Below are 25,704 nucleotides of genomic sequence, written 5' to 3'. Positions count from 1 at the left end.
GCTGAACGAAGCACAATACATTGTACTAGGTTGAACCCACATCAGGACCAGGACCTGGACTGACCTCAGCCAGCCTGTCTCCTTCTCTGCTTATCTAAATCCTCCAGTCTTACCACTAAACCCCAGACACAGGCAGTGCACAGGAGTGTGCCCCAGACACAGGCAGTGCACAGGAGTGTGCCATGACATGAAGTGATGGACATTGTTCTGCATAAACCTGCCTGTTTAAGGGATTTACTGGACAATTTGGTCAATCAATCGTTCGCATGCATCTTGGTCAATTTGGTCCCTTGAGAAATATCAACAAACTAATCATTAAAACTTGTGAAAGCTATTTGTATCAGGAAAAAAAGGAGTGAATCTCAAGACCAATCTGTAGCAGTGTAACACTTTCTCTCATAGTCTAATACAGACTCCATGGGTCTTGAAGTTATCAGCTGATCCCATGGTATCTGCTGAAGACTTGTCTCTCAGCTTCTGGGCTAACTGGAATGACTGGCTGTCAATCACTTCAAACTTCCAATTATCTGTCATTATGATAATTGGACATATTGACGTAAACAAAGGAGTTAATCAAACACCGTAAATCGTTTTAATCTCGCGGGGACTTATTTTCGCGGTAGGAGGGCAAAGGAGGCGCTAGCAGTGTTTTAAATTTGTGGTTGAAACAATAAAGTACAGTTGTACGACTCTTGCCGCTAGCCTGACCCATCTATGGCCCTGTTCATGATGCAAGAATGCAAATTGTTCTGTGTCAGTAGGCCAAAACAGATAAATTTGTCATCATAAACGCACCATTTCAGATTCCAAATGGATTTTTCATCGTGAGTTGGATCTGAAAAGGTTTCCAATCATCCTGAATTGCGAATTGTCATCATGGACGCAAAAGCAGCGTCAATCTGGCTTACATCCGGGCATGTGTACTCATAGTCGACTCATTGACCTCATTTCTAACCTGTCAGTCGGGTATTTTGGCCATGTTTTTTGTAAAAGTCCTTTTTATAATCAGGTCACTTCCTGGTTGACTGAGGAACTGGCAGTCCTGATATCGGAGCATTATGTCGGAACTAAAAAGATTGTGCAGGATGACAACAACCTCAGCCAGTCATACCATGCATTACCATAAGGAACTGAAACGGCTTGCCTGTTGGTGCAAGTTTGCATTGTAAAACGGTTTTCTGTTGGAATTTTTTAGGCCAATCGGATAAAACCAATTTTTGCATCATGAATAGGGCGTATATGAACTGTTTTTACTCAGTCCCTTGATTGGTTGCCTGAGGAAGATTTGAAAACACCACTCTGTAACTCCTGGCCTGCAAGAACAAGCACCCAGCAAACAATTCACTTATAATTTTGTTTTCTCTCTCATTGCTGCAAACATCGGCACTATCAATGCTAGCATTTACAATTACATGTAGGTGTTAATGTATCAAAAATGACATGGAATATATGAAAGAGTCTGATTTTTATTACTGAATAAAACCTGCATAAATACATGTTGCTCTGTCCCATCAAGTGTTGGCTAGGACTTTCTGATTTACAAACCTCTGTACATTGTATATGCATGGTAACTACCTTTTCTTTGGGTGAGTGAAAAAAATATTTTGGAATGCTAAGAATCTATTGATACATTTATTTTGTATCATCTCCTTTAAGTAAGCTTTACCAAAGACCTGCAAACAAGATTTACAGTAATCCAACCATCTCATTGAAGGACATTAAGTAAAAAGTAAAGCACATTCATAAAGGTTAGACATCCAGGTAAACAATATATAAAACTTTAAGGAAATTCAATATCCAAAATTCAGAAATGTACTTCAGATTATCACTTTGTTCTTGCCAGTTTATTCTTATACTGGTGATGATGCTGAAGAAGATTGATGGATGCCACTCAAAACGCCAAAAGGAAATCTCCAGATGTAATTCAATTGTAGAGATTGAGTAATACATGCAAATGTAAATGAAGTAAAATACATGTAGTGGCAAATCTACATGGATGTCACTCAAAACGTCCGGAAGAAAATCTCAAAATCAAATGCAATTGTAGAGATTGAACTACCTTTAACTGAAGTAAAGTAGTGGCAAATCTGGACATCATCTATGACTGTATTGTATCATGAATTGTTAACACATACATTGTATCAACTGTTAAGTCTACTTAAGGGTGATACTGATGATGCTGATGTCTTCATAAGGCTTGTCTGTTTTGGGATGTGTTTTGACTTGGCTGATTTTGTTGACCACCTCCATTCCCTTGACCACACGCCCGAACACGGTGTGCTTGTTATCCAACCAGGGCTGGAAGAAAATCCACAACAAGCTACAATCACAATATGTTTACCTACTGTAATAGCAGATAATAATATTACAAATACAACAGATAATAACTACTATCATCTATACATGCATATGCATGTCTAACAATCTTTAACAAATATTTCCTTTTCACCGAATTTGGAGGTAGGTTAAAAAAACTTTCTTTTTTGCATGGTATTGTATAATGTGTGTGTATATGCATTACAAATGTATGTGTTTCCATTTATATACATGTGTGTGGGTATAAAAGTTAAAACTATACACACACATACATACACATTGTGTATATAATATAGACACACATACTCACACACACAAGCAGAATATCTCCATTTTGGAGCACTAGGTTTGCACTAGGTTTTTATATTTTGAGAAATCACTACTACCTCAAAGGAAAAGCGTTGACATACCAGTACCATATTGTGCAATGTTAGAAATTTCAATTTTGAATCAAATTTGAGGTTTTCAAAAGTATATGTAATCCAGATCTTTAGTAACATTGGTCATCATTTTACCAAAACAGTCCATTGTTACACCACCAATACTCTACTGTTGAAACTGGTGTCTTTAACAGTTATGCAAACAGCAAACAAACAAACAAACACACATGTACTCACAGTTGGTACGACGGTGATGAAGAATTGTGATCCGTTAGTGTTAGGCCCTGCGTTAGCCATACTGACGGTGTACGGCCGGTCGTGCTTCAGTTTGGGGTGGAACTCATCCTCAAACTCCCCTCCCCAGATGGACTCCCCTCCCGTTCCAGTACCTGTACACAGAGTGTGTGTCAGAAAATACACTTCAAGCTAAATGATATGTTTTATGTTTTTGTACCATGTTAATGTAATGATATCATGAGATGGCGTGGTGCAATCGGCGGTGCGTTGGGCTCTGGCCCAAGAGGTCCTGAGTTTGAATCCGGCTGCTATGTCACCGATCTTGTGCTCTTGGAAAAGGCACTTTACACGACTTTCCTCATCTAACTCAGGTGTAAATGAGTACCTAGCTGCGACTAGTGGCAGTGGCAGGCCTTAGGGGCATGTTCGGGCATGACGCACCCGCCATGACACACGAGTCAGGGGTAGGAGGAACCCCTTGCATCCTTGGTTAAAAGTCCTCCTAGGAGAGACGGAAACTCAAAACAACAAGCCTGCATCTGCTGGGGCCGTCTTACACGTTGCATACAGTTCTTGCCCTTATTGGACTTAGTGCGCCAGTAGACGAGAGGGTGGAGAAGGAAGTGCACACCCCTCCTTCACCTTAAAAAGTCACGTGCAGGCCAGGCAGACGGGTCGCCTAACCCACCCTGTCTGTCTACCATTGTCTTCCGAGACAGATGGGTGCCAATAACAATGTAAATGATGTATGTTGATAGATTTATTAGGACTCGATGTAAGCTGTATCTCTGTTATATCCTATCTGACCCTTACCTCCCTCATGACTTCGATGAAAAGCAGCCTGCAGGCCGATTTAAGCTTCTCATGAATAAATTAGGTTCAAACAAATGTAGCACAGGGGGAATAAAACAATCATCTACCAAGCAAAAATGATTCACAACAATGATCTCCAATGCTTCGCACTGTACAAAGGTGTACCTTCCTTAATGTTTTTCTGAGATTTTGAATTGTTTGACTATTGAAAATTGTATAATGTCAAATATGTAAAGCTTAATTTTCTGTATTTTCTAATTTGTCTGAACTTTTACATTTTGAGTTTTTAGGCATTGCAGATTAGTCGTAATTCAGATAATAATGTTTGCATAATGCTAATAAAATGTTTTTAATTGATTGATTGAATTGTTGTATCCTATGATTCATAATGGGAAATAGCCACATCCTATCATTTAATGATATATTATACAATATCATTGAGTATCATTGAATACAGTACATCATCTGGTGTTTTGTCTTTTTTTGCCATTTATAGACACTACAGAAAGAATGTCACTATGGTTACTGGTATATTGAAACTTCAGGTTTCTCAAAGAAAAGGAACAAGAGCGCCACCTTGAGGAGAGACTTTGTACTGCACTATTACAAGTAATTATTCCATCTTTATAGATGACATACAAGTACTGTCAAGTCTTCGTAGTTTCAAGATCTGGAAACTACTTTGTTTCCCAAGGACGACAGTTTCTTTCTTGAAGTGAATGGTTTACTGTTGCTATTGTGATTGCTGGAGCATTTTGTCCAGAAAACAATAGCAATTAGTAATCTAGACCATCAAAACTTATGTGTGACCAAAGATTATAGCTATTTCCCCAAAACTATGAGGCCATGGGAATAAAAACAACAGTAATATCATAAAAATGTCTGTAGGCTGCTTAATTATGTGAACTCTGACCTGTGGGATCCCCAGTCTGTATCATGAAGCTCTTGATGACCCTGTGGAAGATGTGTCCGTTGTAGAAACCATTCCTGGTGTGCACACAGAAGTTCTCCACTGTCTTAGGACACCTGAAACAACCAACACAAACATCATGCATACTAACAACAATGCAGGGCTCATTATACTTTCTTCTGCATACCTGCACAGTTGTAGGTAACAATATTTAGAAAAATCACCTGCACCACCTGCATGACTTAAAAAGATATTTTCAGTCCATCGAAAACAATGCTTTGCTGTTTGCATATCTATGTTCTTAACTGATAAAATCCAGCCAAAGATGAGTTTCAGACAATGGTCCCATGTTTCATACCACAGAATTCCTGATAACAGTTAGTTCAATCTGTATTGAAGGAGGTAAGGCAGCTTTAATCCTTTTCCAATCATACATCCGAATACCCCATTGCCACAGGTCTGTGATATAAAAGCCAAACTGTCAATGATGATCTCGTCCACGCTATTGCCATCATCTCTTTGTCTTGAAGTTCACTGTTTTGAAGAGGAACCATAACATCAAACAAAACCACAACAATGACCTACTGTTGCCAAACTGTAGGCCCAATGCCAAACTCAGGGAGGACAATTGTGACCCCTGTATAAGTCCCCTGCCTCCCACTCAATCTACTCTTTGTGGAATGTTTCAGCAAATGGAGGTGAGGAGGTCTTTGGGACTCAATTTTCAAACACGTCCTGGTTAATGATCTCTAACTCTGTGTAACACAAACCAGGTAGCTAAGAACAACGTACATGGCTCTAAATCTACCCACTGCCTAAAGAAATTCTAGTCTGTGTAACACAAACTCCGCTGTCCAGGGCTGTAACTGGCCCCTCCCCGCCGGCGGATGTTGGGCGGGCTGCTATAAGCGAGATTTAATCAGGCTAAAGAAATTCTATTCTTATTACCTTTGCTAAGAAGGTTATGTTTTCTTTGTTGTTTGTGCATTAAATTTTGTCTGTAGACAGCATAACTCTAGAAGTTGTGGTTCGATCTTTCTGACATTTTGTATGTGGGTAGGGGTCCAAGTCCAAGTTTGATAAAGGTTTAAAAGTTCAAAGGTTACGTTCGATAATGGGCCTCATAGCACCTATCTGTGGAGCTGCAGTGGAACTTTCAGTTTTAATATCTTGTGTTCTGGAGGTAGTATGGTGTAGGTTGGGGCCCCCTAGGAACTTTTTTTGAGCTGCAGGGGCCAATTTTGTTTGAGACACCAGAAGAGATTAATATCATAATTTTTGATATCAAAAAAGAAGAATGATAACATGATGAATCTAGTAGACAAGCTGCCAATACTACTGTCAGTTTTTTTGGAAGTTCATGTGCTATCTACGTAAATTGATGTGGAATGAGCCAACACAATGGTTTCTTTACAGCGTAAAAGAGGGGCAATAGCAGGTCTGTAAGAGTCGTTGACTCTAACGCTTCACTTCTCACCTGCTTGACATTGAACATGTGGGATTTCATACTCTCTGGAAAAAGTGGGGAGGGACTGGGACCCATTGCACAGTGGGGCTGCATCTGGTAAATTCATTTAAAGGCCAGAGTCTTTAAGGATTTACCTAAACACCTCAAATGACCTCAAACGGCTCTAATATGCAGTGTACATGGGGCAGCGACCTTGTGTGGTGTTTAGGCAGACCGAGTCTTTAACCATTAGCCTAGGAAAAAATATTGTGTTTTGAGTTATCTGACCAATCCTAGCACAAACTAGCCTGGACTCCTTGCAAGGAAAATCTAAAAGAATAGAAAATTTTAAAGAGACTCCCTACCAACTGACTCAAATTCCTCATGACTGTAATCAGATACACAGCACTAATTTTTGTAGGGCCTGAGAGGTCTTGGTCTTTGTGTGTCTTGGAATACACAGAGTCATGTCCACCAAGGAGGACATTACGTCAGTAACGTGTCAGGGGAGCCAGGACATCTGTCCTTGGACGTCCACGGTTCTGACGTGACGATTTGGCACGTTCGCGACAGTACACATGCGGCATTCTGAAGTGGCCCTGCTGCTGGCACTGCTATACATCACCATTGTCTTGACAGAAGTGACAAATTTTTCTGCGCCCACACACACAGTACAAAAGAGTTACTTGAAAAACAATAATGAGTGAATGATGGTTAGTTGGGCTTTGTTCCTTTTTTTGTACTTCAACTTTGCTTTGAAGTTTTGGTGGGTTAACATAAATCTTCAAGCAGATGTTGGGTGTATATGGATAAGAATTTATAATTGTGGATTGCCAAGAATAAAAAACAGGCTGGTCAGAAATGATCATCATTTTCCAATCCAAACATCTGCTTGGAGATTTGACAGCCAATCATGGCACATGTACTTACTCCAGTGGGAACAGTTTGATGACAATGTCTCCCAGTACTGTATGGAGGACTGCTGACTCTGCCACTCGCTGGGATGTGGAGTTCTGGAAGCAAAGAAGATATAGTGATGACTCTGACAATAACTGGTAAAAAGTATTCTCTAGGGGTGGTGTACCGGTACACCGTAATGGTACAAAACCATTTTTCTTGTTGAACCAGACCTGAAAAATCAGTGGACCACATTTTGGACCGATTAGAAAATGAACAGCACTATGATGACAGGCATTCATATTTTGGGGGGCTTGCCAGTCCAAGAAAATAACACGAGCCAAGTTTCTACAGTCAAACTTGGTTTAAGCTAACAGAGCCAGTTAGCGTTGTTTACATAAAGATACAAAAAATGTAGGGTCCTTCACCAAACAGATTCCTTTGTAGCAAAATATATAATGGGCCATTGTTTTGAGTATTGCCCATTCACATACAATTAGGTGCAGGTTCAGATCCGGACCTGGACCTGATCCTCCTGACCTGGACCGTACCTGGACCTGAATTTTCTGTACCGGTACCCACCCCTAGTGTTCTCTTTTGGGTGCTGTCTAGCTGAAACAATCAAATAGAATGATGAAGATCATCTGTGCCATGATGCACATGCAAAAACTACAGGTCTAAAATTATTAGTATACCCATCATAACATATAGAAATCTGTATTTTGAAGATCTGTCATAGTCAGACAAAAAAACAATTTGTCTCAAAGGGTTGTCTCAATTTTCTTACATAAACCTGTCTTGAATATAGGCTTTGCCAACAATCTCATTATTTGTCTGAATTTAAGTTGAACATGTGTTAACTTTGTTATTATTCTTTCTGAGACAATTGGTTGAGTCAGCAAAATTTTATGTTCTACTTGTTTATCACACTTTTGAGATGGATATTCAAAAACTACCAGCCTGTTATGAGGAAGCAGCTGGTAGCCATTTGGATGAAAGCTCCTTGATTAATCCAGGTTGTATCTCCAGACATGAGTAACTGTTCATTTCCACCAGACAATGAAACATATGACATCAGTCCTGAAACTTGGCACCCACGGGACATCGAAGACACCGTCTGCGGTTACGTACAGACGACAGCTATTTGCCATGTCTGACCCGTAACCACGGAAACCGTTCTGAAGTTTTGACAATGACCTCAGACTTGGCATTCGTAGGTGTAGGACTGTCCAAGAAGCGTTAGCGTCTCTATTTGTAGTGAGCGATTCGTGATGACATGGCAGAACATGTGCAGCGCATGGCAGTGTCAGAAGTTGGTGGAGAACAGTATGGGGTATTGTCAAATTAGAGATTTTAGATGCAACTGTCATTTTGATGAAAATCCGTTGTCAGCTAACAGTGGGTTTGATCAAACTAGATCTTACACAAAGGTCAATTGTGCAAAAGAACATCAAACAAGGTAATGTTACTGATTCAGACAATGAAGCAGTGTGGTATCGGAAGTGTCCATTGTCATCAAAGAAAATCATAGTCAGGAAGTGCCTTCTCCAAGGTCAATGCTGTTATCTAATGTCTAAGAATGAATCTAAGGCCATAGAAAAGTATGAAGAAAACAACAATGCAGGCTATTCCATTGAAACATGGGGGGGAGTTGGCAAACTTTATTAAAGGTAAAATATTATGGGAGCCAAAGATCAAACCAACACATACAGAGATGTACTGGGTACCGATGGGGACGATGATGTGAAAAACATTCTTGCAAACCCCTCCCAAAACTTTTCATTAGAACAGAATGTGACCTTATAAACTATCGTTTTACTGTCATTCTGAAGCATAACAAATTGTTTTGAAGCCTGGCAAGTTCCCAATTGGATTGCACAACAGGTAACACATTAGCGCTCATCACACCAGAAGAATTTCACAGTATGGTAGTTTAAAGTTAGTAAGGCCGTGGGGTGACCCCGTCCCAATTTAAACTGCCAAAAGGAGGTTCTGTCCATAGCCCGGAGTTTTGAGGGGCAGTAAAGTCACTGGTAGACAAACAGGGCCGCACACACTCACGCATACTTGTCCATCCTCAGACAGTGGTGGCACAAGTTTGGCTCTTGCTCAAACACTGCACAGTTTCTGTCCTCCTTTGATATAATCACTCATGATAAATGGGCTGAAACAGAAAAATTTATGCGACCTCTTGATTACCAATGCTTTGTGTATACAATGAACAAATCAGCTCGCATTAGACGTCCTTGAATCAAGGTCATTGTTGAGGGGATGTCGGGGGTTTGAAATTTGTTCTATGGATGGGGGACCTTCTCACCCTGGTGTTTACACTGCATGCATTTTCCCGGCGGGAAGACAGAGAAACCAACCCACATGTTAGGACCGGGCGGAAGACTACACCCAGCCACACAGGCACTGTAGTACCAGACACCACGCAAGCTTGTCATTCCACACTCGCACGCTCCGAGCTGTGGTAAGGCATCCCCATCAGTAGCTCTCTACCACTTCTTCTTTCTCACGCGACAAAAGACGCAGTGCTTCCATCATGAGGAGATTTGTGTCCGCTCTGGTGATCCTGTTTGTCTTCGTCTCTTGCCTTGCCGAACCAATAAGGGAACGGAGGCAAAGCAGGCCGCCAAAAGCCACCAAGAAGCCGGATGAAAAACCGAATTCGAAGAAGGGGATAACTTTCAGCCCTGTCAACAACATCATCGTGGACAGGTAAACATGATCTTTACTAACAAACACTTGATAATGCTAGTCTGACTGTTGAAGTAGGAAAAGCTCATTAGACTACTGTAGGAATAGTTGTTCTATGTGGTAAATATAACTTTGAAAGATTTTCGTTTCAGTGAAACACTATGACAGCCCATGCTGTGTAAGAACTAGCTACCTACACATATCTTATGACTAATTTCTTTTCATGTAACGTTTGGGCTCAAATACTTCTGTAAGAAATAAATTGGTACATATATGTCATAATCTTAGGACTCTGTTCTACTTCGCTTGGCACATGTGACCCATATTACGGATACATCAACAGCAAAGGATTTATGATAGTTGGCATTATGAGTTCAGGTCTCAAGTCAAATGTCAAAGTCAGGCACACTTTCCATGGATCAAATCCAGAATCTGAGATAATATTATGGACAGGTCTGATCCAAGAAAGGCAAAGAAGAAGACTGAGATATCTGTAGCATCTTTCTTTCATGACACTCAATTTAGCTTTGTTATGATGTCATGCTGTCATAGTGTGATTACGTTTGAGTTAAGATGAGCTTAAGACATAATTTCAATTATAAGGTAGACAATCGCTGTAGCTTAGGATGTTACATACTGTCTTTTCATTATTTATAAATTTTTCATAAGCTTCAGTGAAAGCACTTTTAAAAGAGACTATAAACAGGATTCCTTTTCACATGACTTGCTACAAAACATTCTATTTTTAAGTTTAGCAAACATGGGAGATCAAAATAAAAACTGACAATCGGGTGTTAAAATCTGAAAAATTGCACTGTAGATTTATTAACCAGTGTTGGCTGTCCCAATATGACACAGTCAAAATACATGTATTACGTCATCGTGACATTTGAGGAAAAACATGAGGAAAAGTCTGACACACAGATGTCCAAATTCAGAAAATTGCTTTCTAAATTAATTTTGTCAACCAGCGTTAGATGTCTCAATATGACACAGTCAATACAGCCAGTTTTATGTTCTCATGACATTTCAAGAATAAAAGTGTACGAAAAACTCTCCAACAATCGTAGATATCATACTGTGAAAGTTTTGGTCCAGGAATCAGAATTACTTAGCACCCATGACATTTCTGGATTCAGTAAAATCTGGAGTGTTGGAGACAATCGCCTGCAGTGTTATGTATTAGCTACAGACAAACAGTTAATACCGTTGGATTTCTTGGCAGTAGCACAAGACTAACATCAGGCCCGATACTGTAAAGAGTGCTGTCTCTCAACAGGGTGCCAGTTCAACAGTAACTGATTAGGCTGGGGCGGAGGTAGCAGGAGCAGGGGGGGAGGGGGGCGCTCGTGTGCCAACTCTGGCAGACATGCTGGCCTGTGTCCAACAGTTGTGTCTGGCCAGTCCTGACAAAACAATACAACACTTCCACAACTCTCTCCCAGAGGGCCTGTAAATCATAGCAAAACGATGCAAGGTCAACAGTTTTACAACATGGAGTGTACGGTCCGTGCACTAAACAGAAAGCTGACGGACGACTTTGGCATACATTGTATGTCATTGTCGTACGACCAGAAATTTTCCTCTCTGATTATTCTCTTATTCAGGCCATCACGTTTCCTGAAAAAAGAATTATGCCATTGTGTTTTCTATCCCTGACTTTTTTCCACTTTTTAGGATGGTATCAAAGAAAATACTGATCCTGAGTGTCTGTCTATCACAATTAGAAGTTCAACCAATGATACTGCTGCATGGCAGTTAATTATTAAGCAGTTTGACCAATGAGAGCGACTGTATTTCTGCCAAATTCATGGCATTGTATGTACTTGCAATTTCAAGTTTTTCTTCTGAATTTGTAGGATTTGATACAGGTGGCCGAGGTTGAAGGATCTGTCTATTAAACAATGCAGTGGTGTTGACAAATTGAATGTTACAAATAACTACATCAACATTAAATATCAACATACCAAATATTCCTTTCCTTTTTTGCAGGGAAAGCCTATGTGGAAAGACCAACGGGGAACTAGAATCTCTGGTCACTAAGCTGACAGAGAAAGTTGATGGCCTGACACAGCGGATGCAGAACCTGGAACGTTCCATGGTCTTCCAGTCCGAGTCCAACGTTCCCCAGTACAACCCGGACGGCGAGCGTTTCTTCCCTGAGACCAGACAGGCCGTACCATTTCTCCCGGGTAGAAACGTGGTGGAGGAGAGAGAGGGTCGCCGTCGTGTTAACTTTACGGCTGTTCCACGACACAACATCAACAAGGGCATTACTGGCACAAGTTCTGGTAAGTGAACTGTTGCAGTAGCTCTATGGTGGAAAATGTAACGATAGCAGTAACAAAATGCAATGACTTTGTCTCTCCAACATCTTCTTGGAGCCGGTACAATGGCCAAGCGGGTATAGCTTATAGGCTGATGAAAGTTAGACATCCAGGTAATAAGATGCCATAAAGCAGTTACTCCAGCAACTAGACATGATTTTGGAAACGGTCAGACGTTTTAGACACAATACGATGTCTTTCATCAGTGACACTTCCATCTTCCTGGACCAAATTCAAGTTCCAACATTGTATGCTCTGTTCAAATTTCTGAAAATTACAATGTACTACATAGAAATCAATTTGCTTGTAAACTATACAATCTTTTCTTTCTCCTCAGATGATAATTTCTGGAAGGACCCTCAAAGAGAGGACTACTGAAAGGTGAGACACTTCATACTTTGCAATCATCATGCAAATTACCACTATTCAATGCACATAAAACCATTGAACCAATGATGTAACATATTGATGGGAGTTATGGTATGACATCTTTTTTCTATTCAAATCCCTGGTACATGTACTGAAATAAGCAATCAGAACGATTCTTCTACAAAAAACAGATGACCCTAAAAACTGACAGGAAAACCAGTAAAAAATAACCTTGCCAAGCAATACATGTACTGTATATTACAGCGTGCATACTTCAATAGTTAGCGAGACCAAGAGGCTGGGAGTTACCAACCCGACATGCACGCTACTCTAAAAAAGGGTTACAGGACGTTATGCCAGTACAATCCACTGTTTGTGCTTGCCGAATTCAAAACTAGCTAGAGAAATTTCCCTGATACAATGAACTTGTACATGCTGTACATTACTAAATATGTGTCTTCTCTATCATGACAAGTGAAAGATTAGCTCTTCAATAAGATCATTTTCACTTTTTTGATACACGTTTCAGTAACTTTTTGACCTAGCCTTTTCTGCTTATTTTGAATCAATCCACTTGTATTTAAGGCAGTGACCAAAAGGGCAGACTGCAACTTGAACAAGATGTTACTGTTCTTAAGACAGAGCCGCTTGTGTTTGAAGCAAACTTTTGTTTAGAAAGTGGGAATTTGGGTCAGTAAAGTGCCTACTGGGTGTTTGTTATCCCTGACATGGCCATTCTGGACATTTAACCTTGATCTCTTTGATCTTTTGCAAAGGGACACTACAAAGGGGACTATGTGGGATGGGGGAGGGGGGTAGTGTTGAAATGTTGCTGCATTACTGGATGGCCCAATTAATAGTGTGAGGCATTTTTTGGTTTACTTACTACATGTACATGATTGTGTATCTTGAACAAATTTTTCATTGTTTTCATTTTCCACATAAGATCCTTTTTTGGTTAGTGGTTGTGGTTACAGTCCCATACTAGGGCTTAGAGGCTTGTACTTGATTATTTGTAAAGAAATGCGATCTTAAACATTTTCAGCACTTGGATGTTGTCTTAGATGTGGGAGAGACAAACTCTTCTGCTACTGTTTAGCCACTGTTTGTAGGGTAGCTAGGCTGAGCATTTAACCTTATCCACCCATGGCTGTGACATGATATACTCTATTTGCAGAGGTATAAACAGAATGCTAAGGGTTAACCAAAACCAAACCACCAGTCTGACTTCTAAACGAAAAGTCAAGGTCACAAGGAAGAATCGGTGCAGGGATAACATACATGTAACAAAAGCCAATAGACTAAGCATAGCATAGCATGACCTAGCCTTGGCCTTTCCTATTGTAAATCATAGGGTTTAAATCCCTGTCCTGTCAACACATTTGCACTACTGGTAGGGATCAGACGGCTCACCACAGAAGGCCATCCCATCCCACGTGGACTGTTTCTAAACAAATGCCTCTTCATGTTGTGAGTTACAAAAAGATTTGCAAAGACCGCTGAGAGCCACCGAATGTTAATTCAAAGTGTATGTTTGAACTCTGGACTTTCTTTGAATTCAACTTTGGATGCTGAAGTCTTTGAACCTGCTGCAACCAATCAGAATAAAGGAGTGCTGTGTGACCTTATAAATCCAAAGCATCCGAAGTCTTTGTCATCAAAGCCAATAGTTAAGTCACAAACTCCAAGAATAGAGCAAAATCAGACAATCAAAGGCTGAACTTTATACCTGGCGCCATAATTTTTATGAGCTCTTGGCAAGTGTGTCCAAAAGACAAGATAAATCGTTAATTATAAACACAGAACTTGTGTTTGTCTTGCTGCTGTCTTCAGCTCTTAAACCGAAGGACTGCGGCGAGATTTTGGCCTGCAGCCCAGGGAACCCTGGGACGCCCAGCGGGATCTACCGCATCACTCCCGACGACCAGGACGACGGGTTTGATGTCTACTGCGACATGGAGACAGACGGCGGCGGATGGACGGTATGTCTCAAATCTTGTAAACCATCAGTCTTCTGACATAAATCTACTCCTAGCAGATTGTGAGAGAACTGCAAGCTAAGAATTGCTTCACAGTCACTGGTAGAAAGGACAGGAACTTGCTTCAAAATTCATTGTACAAAACAGCAAGGAAAGGGCAACAGCTGTACAAAATAACACTGTCTATTTAGAGTACATAACATGATGTTTTGCTGTCTTTGCACCATCAGGTTTTCCAAAGGAGACTGGATGGTTCAGAGGATTTCTCCAGGAAGTGGGACGACTACAAGAATGGCTTTGGTAACATGACAGGAGAGTTCTGGTTGGGTCTGGAGAAGCTGTATCGCATTACGCTGCCCATCTGGTACCAGATGCGGGTGGACCTACAGGACGCCATGGCTGAGAAGGTGTTCACCATGTACACCGCCATGTCTGTCTCCCACGGGCGTACGGGATACGCACTGTCCATCGGAGACTGGTCGGGAAGGGGAGGTGGGTCTTAATACATTACGCATCTCCTTGATTAGACTCTTTGAATAACCTACTTGTAACTTTTCCCAGACGTACTAGCATTGAACTTGGGAAATCATTAAGACTCTACAGGCTTTTTACATGGAGCCATGTCGGAGTACTGTAACAAACGTTGACATGTTGCTGCTGTAATCCAACATGGACTCCAGGGCGACTTAATTGTGTGGTAGGATTGTGTTCTTCGGTAGTGATATCATGATCATAGATATCTATATTTGGAGGAGAGGCTACTGCAAAAAGAAAATCACTACCAACATTTCAAGATTTACAGCACATAATGCTTGTAATATGATCTCACAGGTGATGGCATGGGGAGAAGCCGCAGTATGAAGTTCACAACCACCGACCGTGACAATGACAAGCTCAAGGACAAGAACTGCGCCGACCTGGCCAAGGGCGGCTTCTGGTACAATGACTGCGGGGACGCCAACCCTAATGGTGTCTACTACCTGGGCGAGTACGAATCGGACTTCGATGATGGAATCTACTGGAACGGCTGGCATGGCCCTACCTACTCCCTCAAGTCTGTGGAGATGAAGATTCGAGCGCGTAGCTTTGGTCTGGACGGTTACACCTGCTACGAGAGCTGGGATTCTGACTTGAAAAAGTAAAAAGGTCCTCACGTAGGGGCCATGAATAAGTCAGATCACAGAATAAACTGCACCTGCACAGCAAGATGCACTGTGGGTAAAATGTCAAAGGTGAAAGCCCCTAACTTTTACACAGTTCTTGTCCACCTATGTTTCAGGACCTTCAATTTTGACATACATGTACTATCCACAATGTATTTCCATGCACATGTGCAGTTTAATCTGTCAAGCTGTTTAAAAAAAGGTCAAAGTTTACACAACTAGAAAGAGTATGTTTTGTCCGTTACATTCAATGGATACTGTTTGGTTTCTTCTGGTGGGATGTTATGTACACGTATGTCACAAAAGTGTGAAGATGGGATAATTGCAAAAGGATCAGGATAGCACATTTTTTGGAAGCATTTCAAAAGCTGTAAGTTTAACAATTTATGTGATATTGTGGGAAAGAAAACATTGGATCGTGTCATAATGTACATGTTACACAGGAATGGGATGTACAGAGAAAATAAAGGCAAAAAATACACTGATTATATAACCTATACTACGGATTCCCGAAGTAGAAACATGTATCATTATATATGAACAATAATCTATATCCTACACCCTAGGACTAGGAACTTGAGCACTATTGTGTGCTATATTATACACATAAAAACATATTAAAAAGTGCTGATGATTGCTAAACATTTGTAGTTATAGCCAACTTTTAAGCAACATTTTAGCAGACTTCATAACTAATGACTCAGACAGTCTTCTCTGATAATAGAAAAGTTATAGCTGACTTCCAATTGGTTGGCTATGCTGAGTCAAATATACTTAGGTAAAACTTGTGTATCATTTTGTAAGTAACAATGCAACTAAGAGAACCTCTTAACACAAGGATTCTCTGTTTCTATGTTTGAAATATATTCACGGTGTGATTATCATATACAATTTTTATACAATTAACACTTGAGAAAATTATATCATTTGAAAACTATCATCAAAAGTATTTTAAGTTTATACTGTCTACTCGTAGCATCTTGATTTTATACATGTGCCCTATTTAATGTTCGCAATACTGTCACAGGCACATACTGTAAATGTATCTAAGTTCGCAGGGATTTAGTTTCGCGGTAGCGGGAAAAGGAACTTTTCGCGGTGGTTTTAAGTTCGCGGTAGCACCATGCACTGTAGTCTCTTACTGTCATGGAAAAATGTTTTGTGGTGGTTTTAACTTCGCGGCGAAGTGACCACAGCGAAAACCACAAACATTAAACCACCGCAAAAAAATTCTGCATTTACAGTATATAACAAAATCTTTGAAACACTATGTATCTTAACAAGAGATAACTTACCTGTAGAAGAAATTTTAACCATGATCATTGGTCTCACCTGAGTGGCGGCCATGATCTCATCCTTGGAGGGTTTCTCGTTAAAGATGTCACGCTCCGAGTCGTCACTGCAAGGAACAATACACTGTGTGACCTACATGTAAATTCTGATCAGTATATCTTATATCTGTACATGTAAATCATTTCACATACAAATAAAAAAAACTGTTTTCTCCATGGTTTTGCAAGCATTCTTTTTGGTGACCGGTTTCTGAATTGCTTAACTTGATGTGGCTTTAAGTGCAGTGTACCAATACCTACCCTAATCATACAGAAAAGCTTTGTGTGCACAACATAGAATAAAGTAGAATGTCAACAAAACAACAAGACAGGAGAAAGAGCGCACTTGTCCAGGTACAGTTACAGGTCTGTGCACTTGGTGTTGGCATGCACAGTTTCAGCACAGCTTCCAGCTTTGGAAAATTGCACTTAAATATAAAGAGTACACTTCTGTGTACTAATGTACTATTAGTACCTTTACATGTAAGCCTTCAGAAATACATAGCTTGCCTGGTGCACCCTCCAACAGTCAAAAATTAGGCAAACTCCTAAAATTTTGAGTGCACAAAAGTACATATCCACCCAGTATTTCAAGCCCTGTGGTATTACCTTGTTCTTCCCTCTCTCTTAGAGAACAGGTAGAATCTGTTCTTCTTGTAGGCAGTACAGAACAAGATGGGGTCCAGGTCTGTGTTCTGTAGTGAAGGGTTGTCCGAGGCCCGCAGTTCCACCGTCACATGAGCTTTGGGCTTCTTGGCAGAGCCCTGGAATAGGGCCAGCTGCATAAACCTCACGTTCTCTGGCTGTACATGGGGGAATACGTTCATATTGTAAACATGTACTACAACTGATAATAAGGACAGAACGATTACTCATCTGATTATTTGAACTGATGCAAGCTTGCAAAAAAAATTGGGCAAAATAAAATGGCTTCATTATGAAATCTAAGTCTTCAGGAAGGTTAAAAAAAACAGAACACACACAACATAGTGTACCAAACATTTAATTCTTTTTCTTTTGTTATTTCACATCTTCTTTTTTTCTTTTTTTGTCAAGTACAGTTTACAGCTTCTTTGTATGTTTTACAGTGTGATTTATAGCATGATAGTATGATTTTTTTAATGATAGCAAACATCTTGTTTGGAAATGGATGGAAATTTACATGTATGCAAACATCATTTATGTTTATTATATTTACCTACAAATTTGGGTATCCAAACATTACCACTATTTGTCCTTAAAAGCAATTTACAATAAAAATAACTGTCCAACAGAAGCTGTCACATTTTAGGTAAATAAGGTGTACTAAAAATTGATGTGATATCATGCTTACCTTGCCAATTACTCTGACACACTTGTTGGTATGAAGATTGATGACTGAAGAAAAAATGAAAAAATATCAACCATTGTTATATTGATAAAGGTTAGACATTTAACGCTGGTTCACATTTATCCGAGGGTAACCTATATTCGTTATTTGTACAAAAAACGTATTTAGGGATATAAAGTCGATGGACGCTGGTTTAAAATCGGAACATTTTGAAAATATTGCAAAATGAAACCACTGTCAGCAGACTTAATACTCCTAAATGTGCTGTTTTTAAAGACAACGGATAAAGGTCACCCCACGGAAAAATGTGAACTAGCGTTACATGCTGTGTAGGTAATGTATACCAAAAAGCAATTACTGAAGCAACTGGATATGACTTTGGAAATGGTCAGACGTTTCAGATAGCGCCAGTTTCAAACTGGCGAAAGATAGTGACACTGGTCAAAGATATAGTGCTATCTGAAATATCTGACCGTTTCCAAAATCATATCCTGTTGCTTTAGTTACTGCTCTTTGCTGCATCAAACATTGACTCGTAAAAGAGCTGCCAAAGAAAAACAAAACTTCATTATTGTTTTTTTTTTTTTATGGTTCTCCTGTCGGTTCGACAGATGAGCAGGCAGACAGGCATTTACCTGTTTTGCCTGACCTGCACATGACTTTTTATGGTGAAGGAGGGGTGTGCAATTCCTTCTCCACCCTCTCGTCTACTGGAGCACTAAGTCTCGCAGGGACAGAACTGTATGACACGTGTGAGACGGCTTCAGCAGATGCAGCTTTGTTTTTCGGAGTATCCGTCTCCTAGGAGGACTTCCGACCAAGGATGTAAGGGGTTCCTCCTACCCCGTGTGCCATGGCGGGTGCGTCATGCCCGAACATGCCCCTAAGGCCTGTCTCGGCCACAAAGCCCCGCCAAGACCACTAGCCGCAGCTAGATACTCATTTACACCTGAGTTAAGTAAGGAAAGTCGTGTAAAGTGCCTTTCCCACAGGCACAAGATTGGTGACACTGCAGTCGGATTCGAACCCACAACCCCTCGGTCTCGAGCCGAATATGCTGCCACTGCGCCACGCGGCCCCACCGTATTATAATTGTAAAAGCACTGTACTGACCTTTGATACCCAGCATGGTGGAGTACAATATGAAATGACCACTTTCATCAAAAACTGTGAACAAAAAGAGAACGCTAGTTAAATTAAACCATTTCATGTACGTGTACTTAGACACAGATGCATGCAAATATGAAAATATCAAATATCAAATTTGTAACCCATTACTACTTGTTTTCTTGCAAGACAATATCCAACCATGACAAACTGCTATGTTTTTAATCAAATGTAAGAATCATTCTACATACTGATGTTGGCCAGATTTTGCCCGGTTGATTTCTCAATGTCTCTCTCCACTGCCATACGTCTGCCAAACTCCATGTTGGGAAGCTGTTGTCTCATCTAAATAGATAAATAAATAAACAACAATGCAACAACAGCATGCAATGTGTCGACTTGGAATCTCAACTGGTCAACTGATACAACTGTCCTTTAAAAATGTTGTAAAACAGTACATGTACATGTATCTCCAGTTATTTCATTAAAATACTAATTATAACACCGTAATGTAACCCTACACATAAAAATTAGCACAGCTCCAAATTTTGTAGTACATGTACATGCATAATGTGCATAACCTGGGTACTGTCCTATTTCTACCGGGGGAATCCTTGCATGCACTTGCTGCCTAGCGAGTGCAAGGAACCCCTGTAGAAATAGGGTGGTACCCAGGCTTTTATGTGTATTTGCTCCCAGTATTTTAAAATCTAAGCTATCTAATTAAGTGGCCCTAGATGACAACAACTTCACCTTTAGTATGACTCTAAAATAATATACATAGAATACAACAAAGACAAGCTTACATCAACACCAACAAGGAAGGTCACTGATATTTGTCTCACCTGTTGCATCTCTGTGAAAACTTGTAAAGATTCATCGAAGACCCTGATCAACTTCCCAGTCAGGAACTTGAAGACTCGCACCTGTGTGATCCCCACAAGTCATAACACATAACTCAAAGACAACCAATTGAAAGCAATATTGCCGAAGTTGTCAGCTTTGAGATTCTATGATTTCAACCCTCGGCATGCTAAGGTAGTCAAGTTTGGCACCAAATATGTATTGGTTACCAGGCAGGTTAACTCATAAATTTTCACAGAGCAAGCTTGATATATACATCAGGGTAGAGACTCCGATCTGGTAGAATAGGCAATTCTACCAGTAGCTATAGAGATCCTGATCATAGTTTCTGTCAACAGAAACTACTGGTAGAGATCTTGATTGGGGTTTCTGTCAGCAGAAACTTCGATCGGGATCTCTACCAGTAGAATTGCCGACTCTGTTGGTAGAGATCCTGATCAGAGATTCTGTTGACAGAGACCCCGTTCGGGATTTCTGCCAGTAGAATCTCTGAGCAATATATCATTATTTTGTCATGTTATCATTAAAATTACATGCTGCAAGAAAAGAATACATAGATTACCTTTCTGTCTCTAGCAATGGTGGCAAATCTCTTGCCATCTGGTGAGAAAGCCAGAGCAATAGGAAGGGTCTTGCACTGTAAAAAAAGAAGGGAAAATTGCAAACAGACTTCTAGGTTCAACTTTTCTGCAGTTTGTTTCATCTCTCTATGATATTATGTATCATTTGACATTGTGAATAAAATTTATCTCTACTTAGTTTACACATAGTTAATTAGCACAGATAACCTGACTGAGTATCAAAGAAGAAAACACACCTTAGCAAACTCGTACAGACTTGTGTCTGTCTTGAACTCAAAGCCCACATTTTTTGGGAACTTGTAATCTCCGGCAGGTCCTGACCAGTAATCCACCATACCTGTCTCATCAGCCGATACAACTACGTCATACACTGGGTTGTACTGGAAAACAGAAGAAACACAAATACAGGAAACAATGTTACACATTGAGATGTACTGAATAACAGTACAGAAAGGTCAGGTCCAGGTATGGTCTAGGTCCAGAACCTGATTGTCTGTGAAAACTTGTGAATGGGCAATACACAAAACTTTTGCTATAAAGGAATCTGTTTGATGGACTATGCAACTCCCACTGGCGTTTAAAAATCCTATAACAACACAAACTGCCTCAGTTAATTGAGACCAAGCTTCACTGTTAAGAATTGGTAAGAATGACTAACAACTCTCCTCTCCTTCATTCTTGTTATTCTTTTTACCCGAAAGCCCCAAAACACGTGAATCAGGATGATCTGTTCATTTTCTAATCGGTCCAAAATCCAGTCCACTAAATTTTTTCAGATCTGGTTCTTCTGGATCAGTCCAACAGGCAAATTAAACTGGTTTTGTACCAGTAATACACCCCTAGTACTGAAAATATGAAAATATATACTACTAAAAGAATGTCTACCTCAAAATATTACATGGAAAATACACGCAAGAAAGTCACCTTCATGAACAACACGCGGGCAGAGTGCATCTTGGGAAGGGTATGTAGGAGGGTCGCTGACCTCCCATCATAGATGTGGATGACTCCGGACTTCTTCTCTGTACTGAGGAAAACAAACAAACAAACAAATATTGAGCACAACAGTGGACACTTTTTTGAAAGTATAAATGACAGCATAGTAATTTGTTGGATAAAAGAAGAACTACAAGAGAGGTGACACTCTTCATTTGCATAGCCAAGTACATTTAGATATCAGTTGACTTTAGGTGGGCTGGTCCATTTAAACCAAGAGGCCGGTAGCGAGAGCTTATAGATAAAAAGCTGTTAAGAAAGAAAGGGGTGTGAGTTAAGAAGCAGATTAAAGCAAAAAATTCCCAACCATCCCAACCCCTTTAATCTAATCTAATGGATCAGTCCATCACTTCTCTTGTACTACTGAGTCCACTTCAAATATTGTACAACACTAATAATTCTACATTGACTTACCATGCCACTGCACAGATAGGGTCCCCTGACTTGAAGATCCATTCTGCCACACCTGGGTGATATCCCAGCTTCATCATGTTGATCATGTCTACAGGGACACATCAAAAAACACATCATGAAAACGAGAAGAAGAACTTTAAGAAGAGAGAACTTTGTGACACAGGTTTGCATGGTAGTAGTAATACCACACTGCAAAATCTGGCCATTCTATCCAAATCTATACAGGGCACGAAATTCATTTTTGGGATTAGGTGCACTGGTGCACCCAGCTTAAGAAATTGGGTGCACCAAAAAATTTTTGGGTGCACCACTTATTTAATACAGTAAATTGAAGTAATAACCTAGTGATAAAACTAAGTTACAAGCTATCAAATTCTTAAACAAGTACCATGATAGACATTTTTATTATCTTTCTAACACTTAGATGTCAAGAATATGATGTATACTAGTATACTTTGATATCTTTACTGTTTACATACACAAACCTAAGAAAATATTTGGGTGCACCCTGTGCACCCACAGAAAAAGATTGGGTGCACATCTCCAATTTGGGGTGCACCTGTGCGCACATACACCCAGTATTTCGAGCCCTGCTATACCATGAGTGTCATGCTCGATACATTTGCAGCTTACCGACGCTCGCATACTCTTCCCTAACTATATAGAGTATGGGAGCTCCAACAACCGACTAGGATGGCATGCAGGCTATCAAATCTTAACATGGAAAAATTCTTTGCTGTATGCAAATTTATGTTGATGACTTACTGTCACACACATTAGAAATTTGCCGTAATACCTTTTCTGAGAAAAAATACAACAGAGCTTAATAGAGAGGCCACTGGTACATGTAGTTCAATGTTCATAGAATCACACTCATTATGACAGTGAATACCCACCAAAGTTGATGACGTCGAACACCTTCATAGCCTGGTCATCAGACACTGTGCAGGCCATGGTACCATCAGTACTCACAGCCAGGCACTCCACATTTCCTGGAAATATGATGTGCAAAAATTGGTACAGACAAGCTAGTAGTTGTATTATCTTTAGCATAATCATGATGATTGGAATCATCATGACTGGAATCATCATGATTATGCTACCTACAGTCAGTGTATGTACAGTTCAGATTAGAGTTGATCCATGTAGGTCAGGGATAAATTGTACAAGGGTAGCCTCTTTCGCAAACTTCTGGAGTGTTTTCGCTTTATTTTCATTTTTTTGGGGGGGGGCGGCAACTTTCAATATAAGCTAAGGTTCTCTATACTAGGAAAGGGAGTTTTCCAACACCAACAAAACTCTCTTTCCAAGCATAGAATCTTCTCTTCTTCTTCACTTGTTTTAAGCTACCAACTTCAACCTGCTGCAGATTCAGTAGCCTTAAAGTCAACCCTAGCCCATGTTGAGAATCAGCCCTCTCCCAATACTAAACACCACTGCTAAAGAAGTCTTTGAAGGAGGCTAGCACAAGAGGAACAAAACATGTAAGTCTTACCCAAGTGTACTCTGAAGTGTTTGACAAACTCAATGCCTTCATCTGCTTTCTTCCAGAACTTCAGGTGACCATCACAACTTGCTGTCAGAATGAAGTCTGTCCTGAAATGTTATGATGTGTACAATTCTCATTAGTAAACTATACATGTACATGTATCTAAATATCACTGAAAGATACTTCTGAGTTGTCCTTTAAATTCAGTTTTCACAAACTGTAGCCAAAAAGCAGTTACTGAAGCAATTAGACATGATCTTAGATATGGTCTGTTTCAGAAATCACATCCAGTTGCTTGAGTAACTGCTAATTGGCATATCATAAGGATGTCTAATTCTAATTGATTGTGGACAGCCCTTTCTTGAGAAAATTGAGTATGTTTCTGTCCTTGTTATATGTCGTGTTTTCCAGGCGACAATGTATCCACAAGGTCTTTCGCTGGGTCCTGGGAAGGCTCCAAACCACCCGTTGTTGAAGGGTGGGTATAGTGGTGGTCCAGTCCACATCGGGGGCATGTTATACATGAACGTGTCCCCGTAGGCCTCGGTTACAGATGGCCATTCAGAAGAGGTTATAAAGACATGAGCTAACTAGATACAAATACCATTCACATACCTGTCAGAACTGCCAACAATGCCCCTGCAGAGGGCGAAAACAAATGAGGGCATAAGGTCAGGGAATATCAGTCCCTCTCACAAAGATTTGAACACATGTGAAGAAACAGTAGGACAGAAACACACAGAGGCAGCTAGTTTCCAAAAACAGTTATCGAATGGAATGCACTACCGCAACACCTTATAGAAGCTAAGACTACAGATACCTTCAAAGCTGGGGTAGCCAAGTACTACGGTTACCCCGGCTTCACCCAGCTGTAAGGGTAGGAGCCTATACCTAGTGTGGCAATGTACAGCATCACTTTGTTCGTTTATTTATGCACCACTTTTTTTTCTATTTTGTTGACGACTTGCACCACCACCACACTTGGGTAAGGCCTCTGATCATAAGTAAGTCCTGGACATTATGCCCCACACGGGGTTTTGTCTAGTATCATATGAAGAAGAAGAAGAACAGGAATTCTTGGTAAAATGTCAAAGGTAAAGACCCCTTAAAGACCCATCAACTACACCTTTTTTTTCATTCGATTCATACGCGCATATGCTTGCAATTTGAAAGCAAGGTGTAAGTTGAAATGAAGATGGACCATTAATAACCCCCTACTCAATGTTTTTGGTTTGAACAGCTAATTGAAACCAACACCGTAAAATTTCCTGGCATGGGCTGCTGAACTGGGCAGGTGAGTAACACTCCTATCACCGTAGAAAGGTATGTTTTTCCCGTTACCAGACCATAAATTTTGTTGTTCAACTTACTTTGAGACTGCGACGTACGTGATGACATCTCTGTGCATGTAGCTTCTCTCGTACGAGTCAGCGTTCGGCAAGTTATCCAGGAAGATCTGCTCAAACTCTAACACTGAAGAATAAAATCAGACATATCAAACATAGAAGCAACTGCGCACATAACTCACAACGTTTCCACACATCACAAAGCAAATTATGGGGGAGGGTAGCCGCAGAGACGACTGTTGGCCTATTATCGCTTATACTACTAACGCTCCCGGCCAACAGTCGCAGACTTCAACATTGAACGGAATCAAAAAATCGCCGAATAAACGAGCCGCTGCACTAATCCTCGGATCTCTGGGTGTCCTTCACTTCCTAACAGCCTTACCTAGCCAGCCGGAGCGTTTTCCGGCTCAAAAACCCCCTTCGCTAGCCGCGCCGGGACTAAATGCACTCCGATCGCACTGTTTATACACACCGAGTGGCGGCCATATTGGAAATACCAGCTTAGCCGGCGCGCCGAATCAGCCGCGCGAATAAAAGACTACTTTTCTGATAAGCCATTCCTATGTGGGGAAAGTTGGAAAGTTCCCTGAAATTTCAAATAAACTATATTCAAGCAGAATAACAAACTGGAAAGGGCCTTGGATATTTTCAATGAGTTCAATATGTTTTTGATAATATTCCATTGTGATTTTGAGACAAAAGTGT

The 25,704-nt window shown here is 40.4% G+C and overlaps 3 protein-coding genes across 3 annotated transcripts in view; 2 read left to right on the top strand and 1 right to left on the bottom strand.

Moving 5' to 3' along the window:
• Positions 1-1,448: 1,448 nt before the first annotated feature.
• LOC118431942 (peptidylprolyl isomerase domain and WD repeat-containing protein 1-like) overlaps positions 1,449-25,704 on the bottom strand; it is a 24,850-nt gene continuing 594 nt past the window's right edge. Inside the window, exons 2-19 of the mRNA XM_035843389.1 lie at positions 25,021-25,123; positions 24,266-24,289; positions 23,657-23,757; positions 23,058-23,153; positions 22,162-22,249; positions 21,676-21,778; positions 20,988-21,131; positions 20,733-20,807; positions 20,152-20,232; positions 19,558-19,651; positions 19,313-19,366; positions 18,203-18,246; positions 17,479-17,672; positions 16,871-16,937; positions 7,034-7,116; positions 4,660-4,772; positions 2,934-3,085; positions 1,449-2,298 (exon numbers count right to left, since the gene is read on the bottom strand). Of these exons, the coding sequence (XP_035699282.1) occupies positions 2,155-2,298; positions 2,934-3,085; positions 4,660-4,772; positions 7,034-7,116; positions 16,871-16,937; positions 17,479-17,672; positions 18,203-18,246; positions 19,313-19,366; positions 19,558-19,651; positions 20,152-20,232; positions 20,733-20,807; positions 20,988-21,131; positions 21,676-21,778; positions 22,162-22,249; positions 23,058-23,153; positions 23,657-23,757; positions 24,266-24,289; positions 25,021-25,123 (1,760 nt within the window). The 3' untranslated portion in view covers positions 1,449-2,154. The remainder of the gene's footprint in view (positions 2,299-2,933; positions 3,086-4,659; positions 4,773-7,033; positions 7,117-16,870; positions 16,938-17,478; positions 17,673-18,202; positions 18,247-19,312; positions 19,367-19,557; positions 19,652-20,151; positions 20,233-20,732; positions 20,808-20,987; positions 21,132-21,675; positions 21,779-22,161; positions 22,250-23,057; positions 23,154-23,656; positions 23,758-24,265; positions 24,290-25,020; positions 25,124-25,704) is intronic.
• Positions 9,204-12,095, top strand: LOC118431944. Its single transcript, XM_035843391.1, has 2 exons — positions 9,204-9,721; positions 11,693-12,095. Exons 1-2 carry the CDS (start codon positions 9,546-9,548, stop codon positions 11,997-11,999), a joined length of 483 nt encoding a protein of 160 aa, XP_035699284.1. The 5' UTR covers positions 9,204-9,545; the 3' UTR covers positions 12,000-12,095.
• Positions 12,361-16,006, top strand: LOC118431943 (fibrinogen-like protein 1). The gene is made up of 4 exons (XM_035843390.1): positions 12,361-12,408; positions 14,230-14,378; positions 14,606-14,867; positions 15,207-16,006. The coding sequence occupies exons 2-4, from the start codon at positions 14,352-14,354 to the stop codon at positions 15,515-15,517; spliced, it is 600 nt and encodes a 199-aa protein (XP_035699283.1). The 5' UTR covers positions 12,361-12,408; positions 14,230-14,351; the 3' UTR covers positions 15,518-16,006.

The sequence above is a fragment of the Branchiostoma floridae genome, chromosome 15 (genome assembly GCF_000003815.2).
Source record: "Branchiostoma floridae strain S238N-H82 chromosome 15, Bfl_VNyyK, whole genome shotgun sequence".
Classification (NCBI taxonomy): Eukaryota; Metazoa; Chordata; class Leptocardii; order Amphioxiformes; family Branchiostomatidae; genus Branchiostoma; species Branchiostoma floridae.
Note: the sequence above shows the minus strand (reverse complement) of the source record. Positions and strands in the feature narration are given on the sequence as shown.

Excerpts from the sequence above, each read along its gene's own strand:
- LOC118431944 (XM_035843391.1), top strand. The coding sequence starts at position 9,546 with ATGAGGAGATTTGTGTCCGCTCTGGTGATCCTGTTTGTCTTCGTCTCT. Across the intron at positions 9,722-11,692 it reads AACAACATCATCGTGGACAG|GGAAAGCCTATGTGGAAAGA; the intron begins GTAAACATGATC and ends CCTTTTTTGCAG.
- LOC118431943 (XM_035843390.1), top strand. The coding sequence starts at position 14,352 with ATGGAGACAGACGGCGGCGGATGGACG. Across the intron at positions 14,379-14,605 it reads CAGACGGCGGCGGATGGACG|GTTTTCCAAAGGAGACTGGA; the intron begins GTATGTCTCAAA and ends TTGCACCATCAG. Across the intron at positions 14,868-15,206 it reads AGACTGGTCGGGAAGGGGAG|GTGATGGCATGGGGAGAAGC; the intron begins GTGGGTCTTAAT and ends ATGATCTCACAG.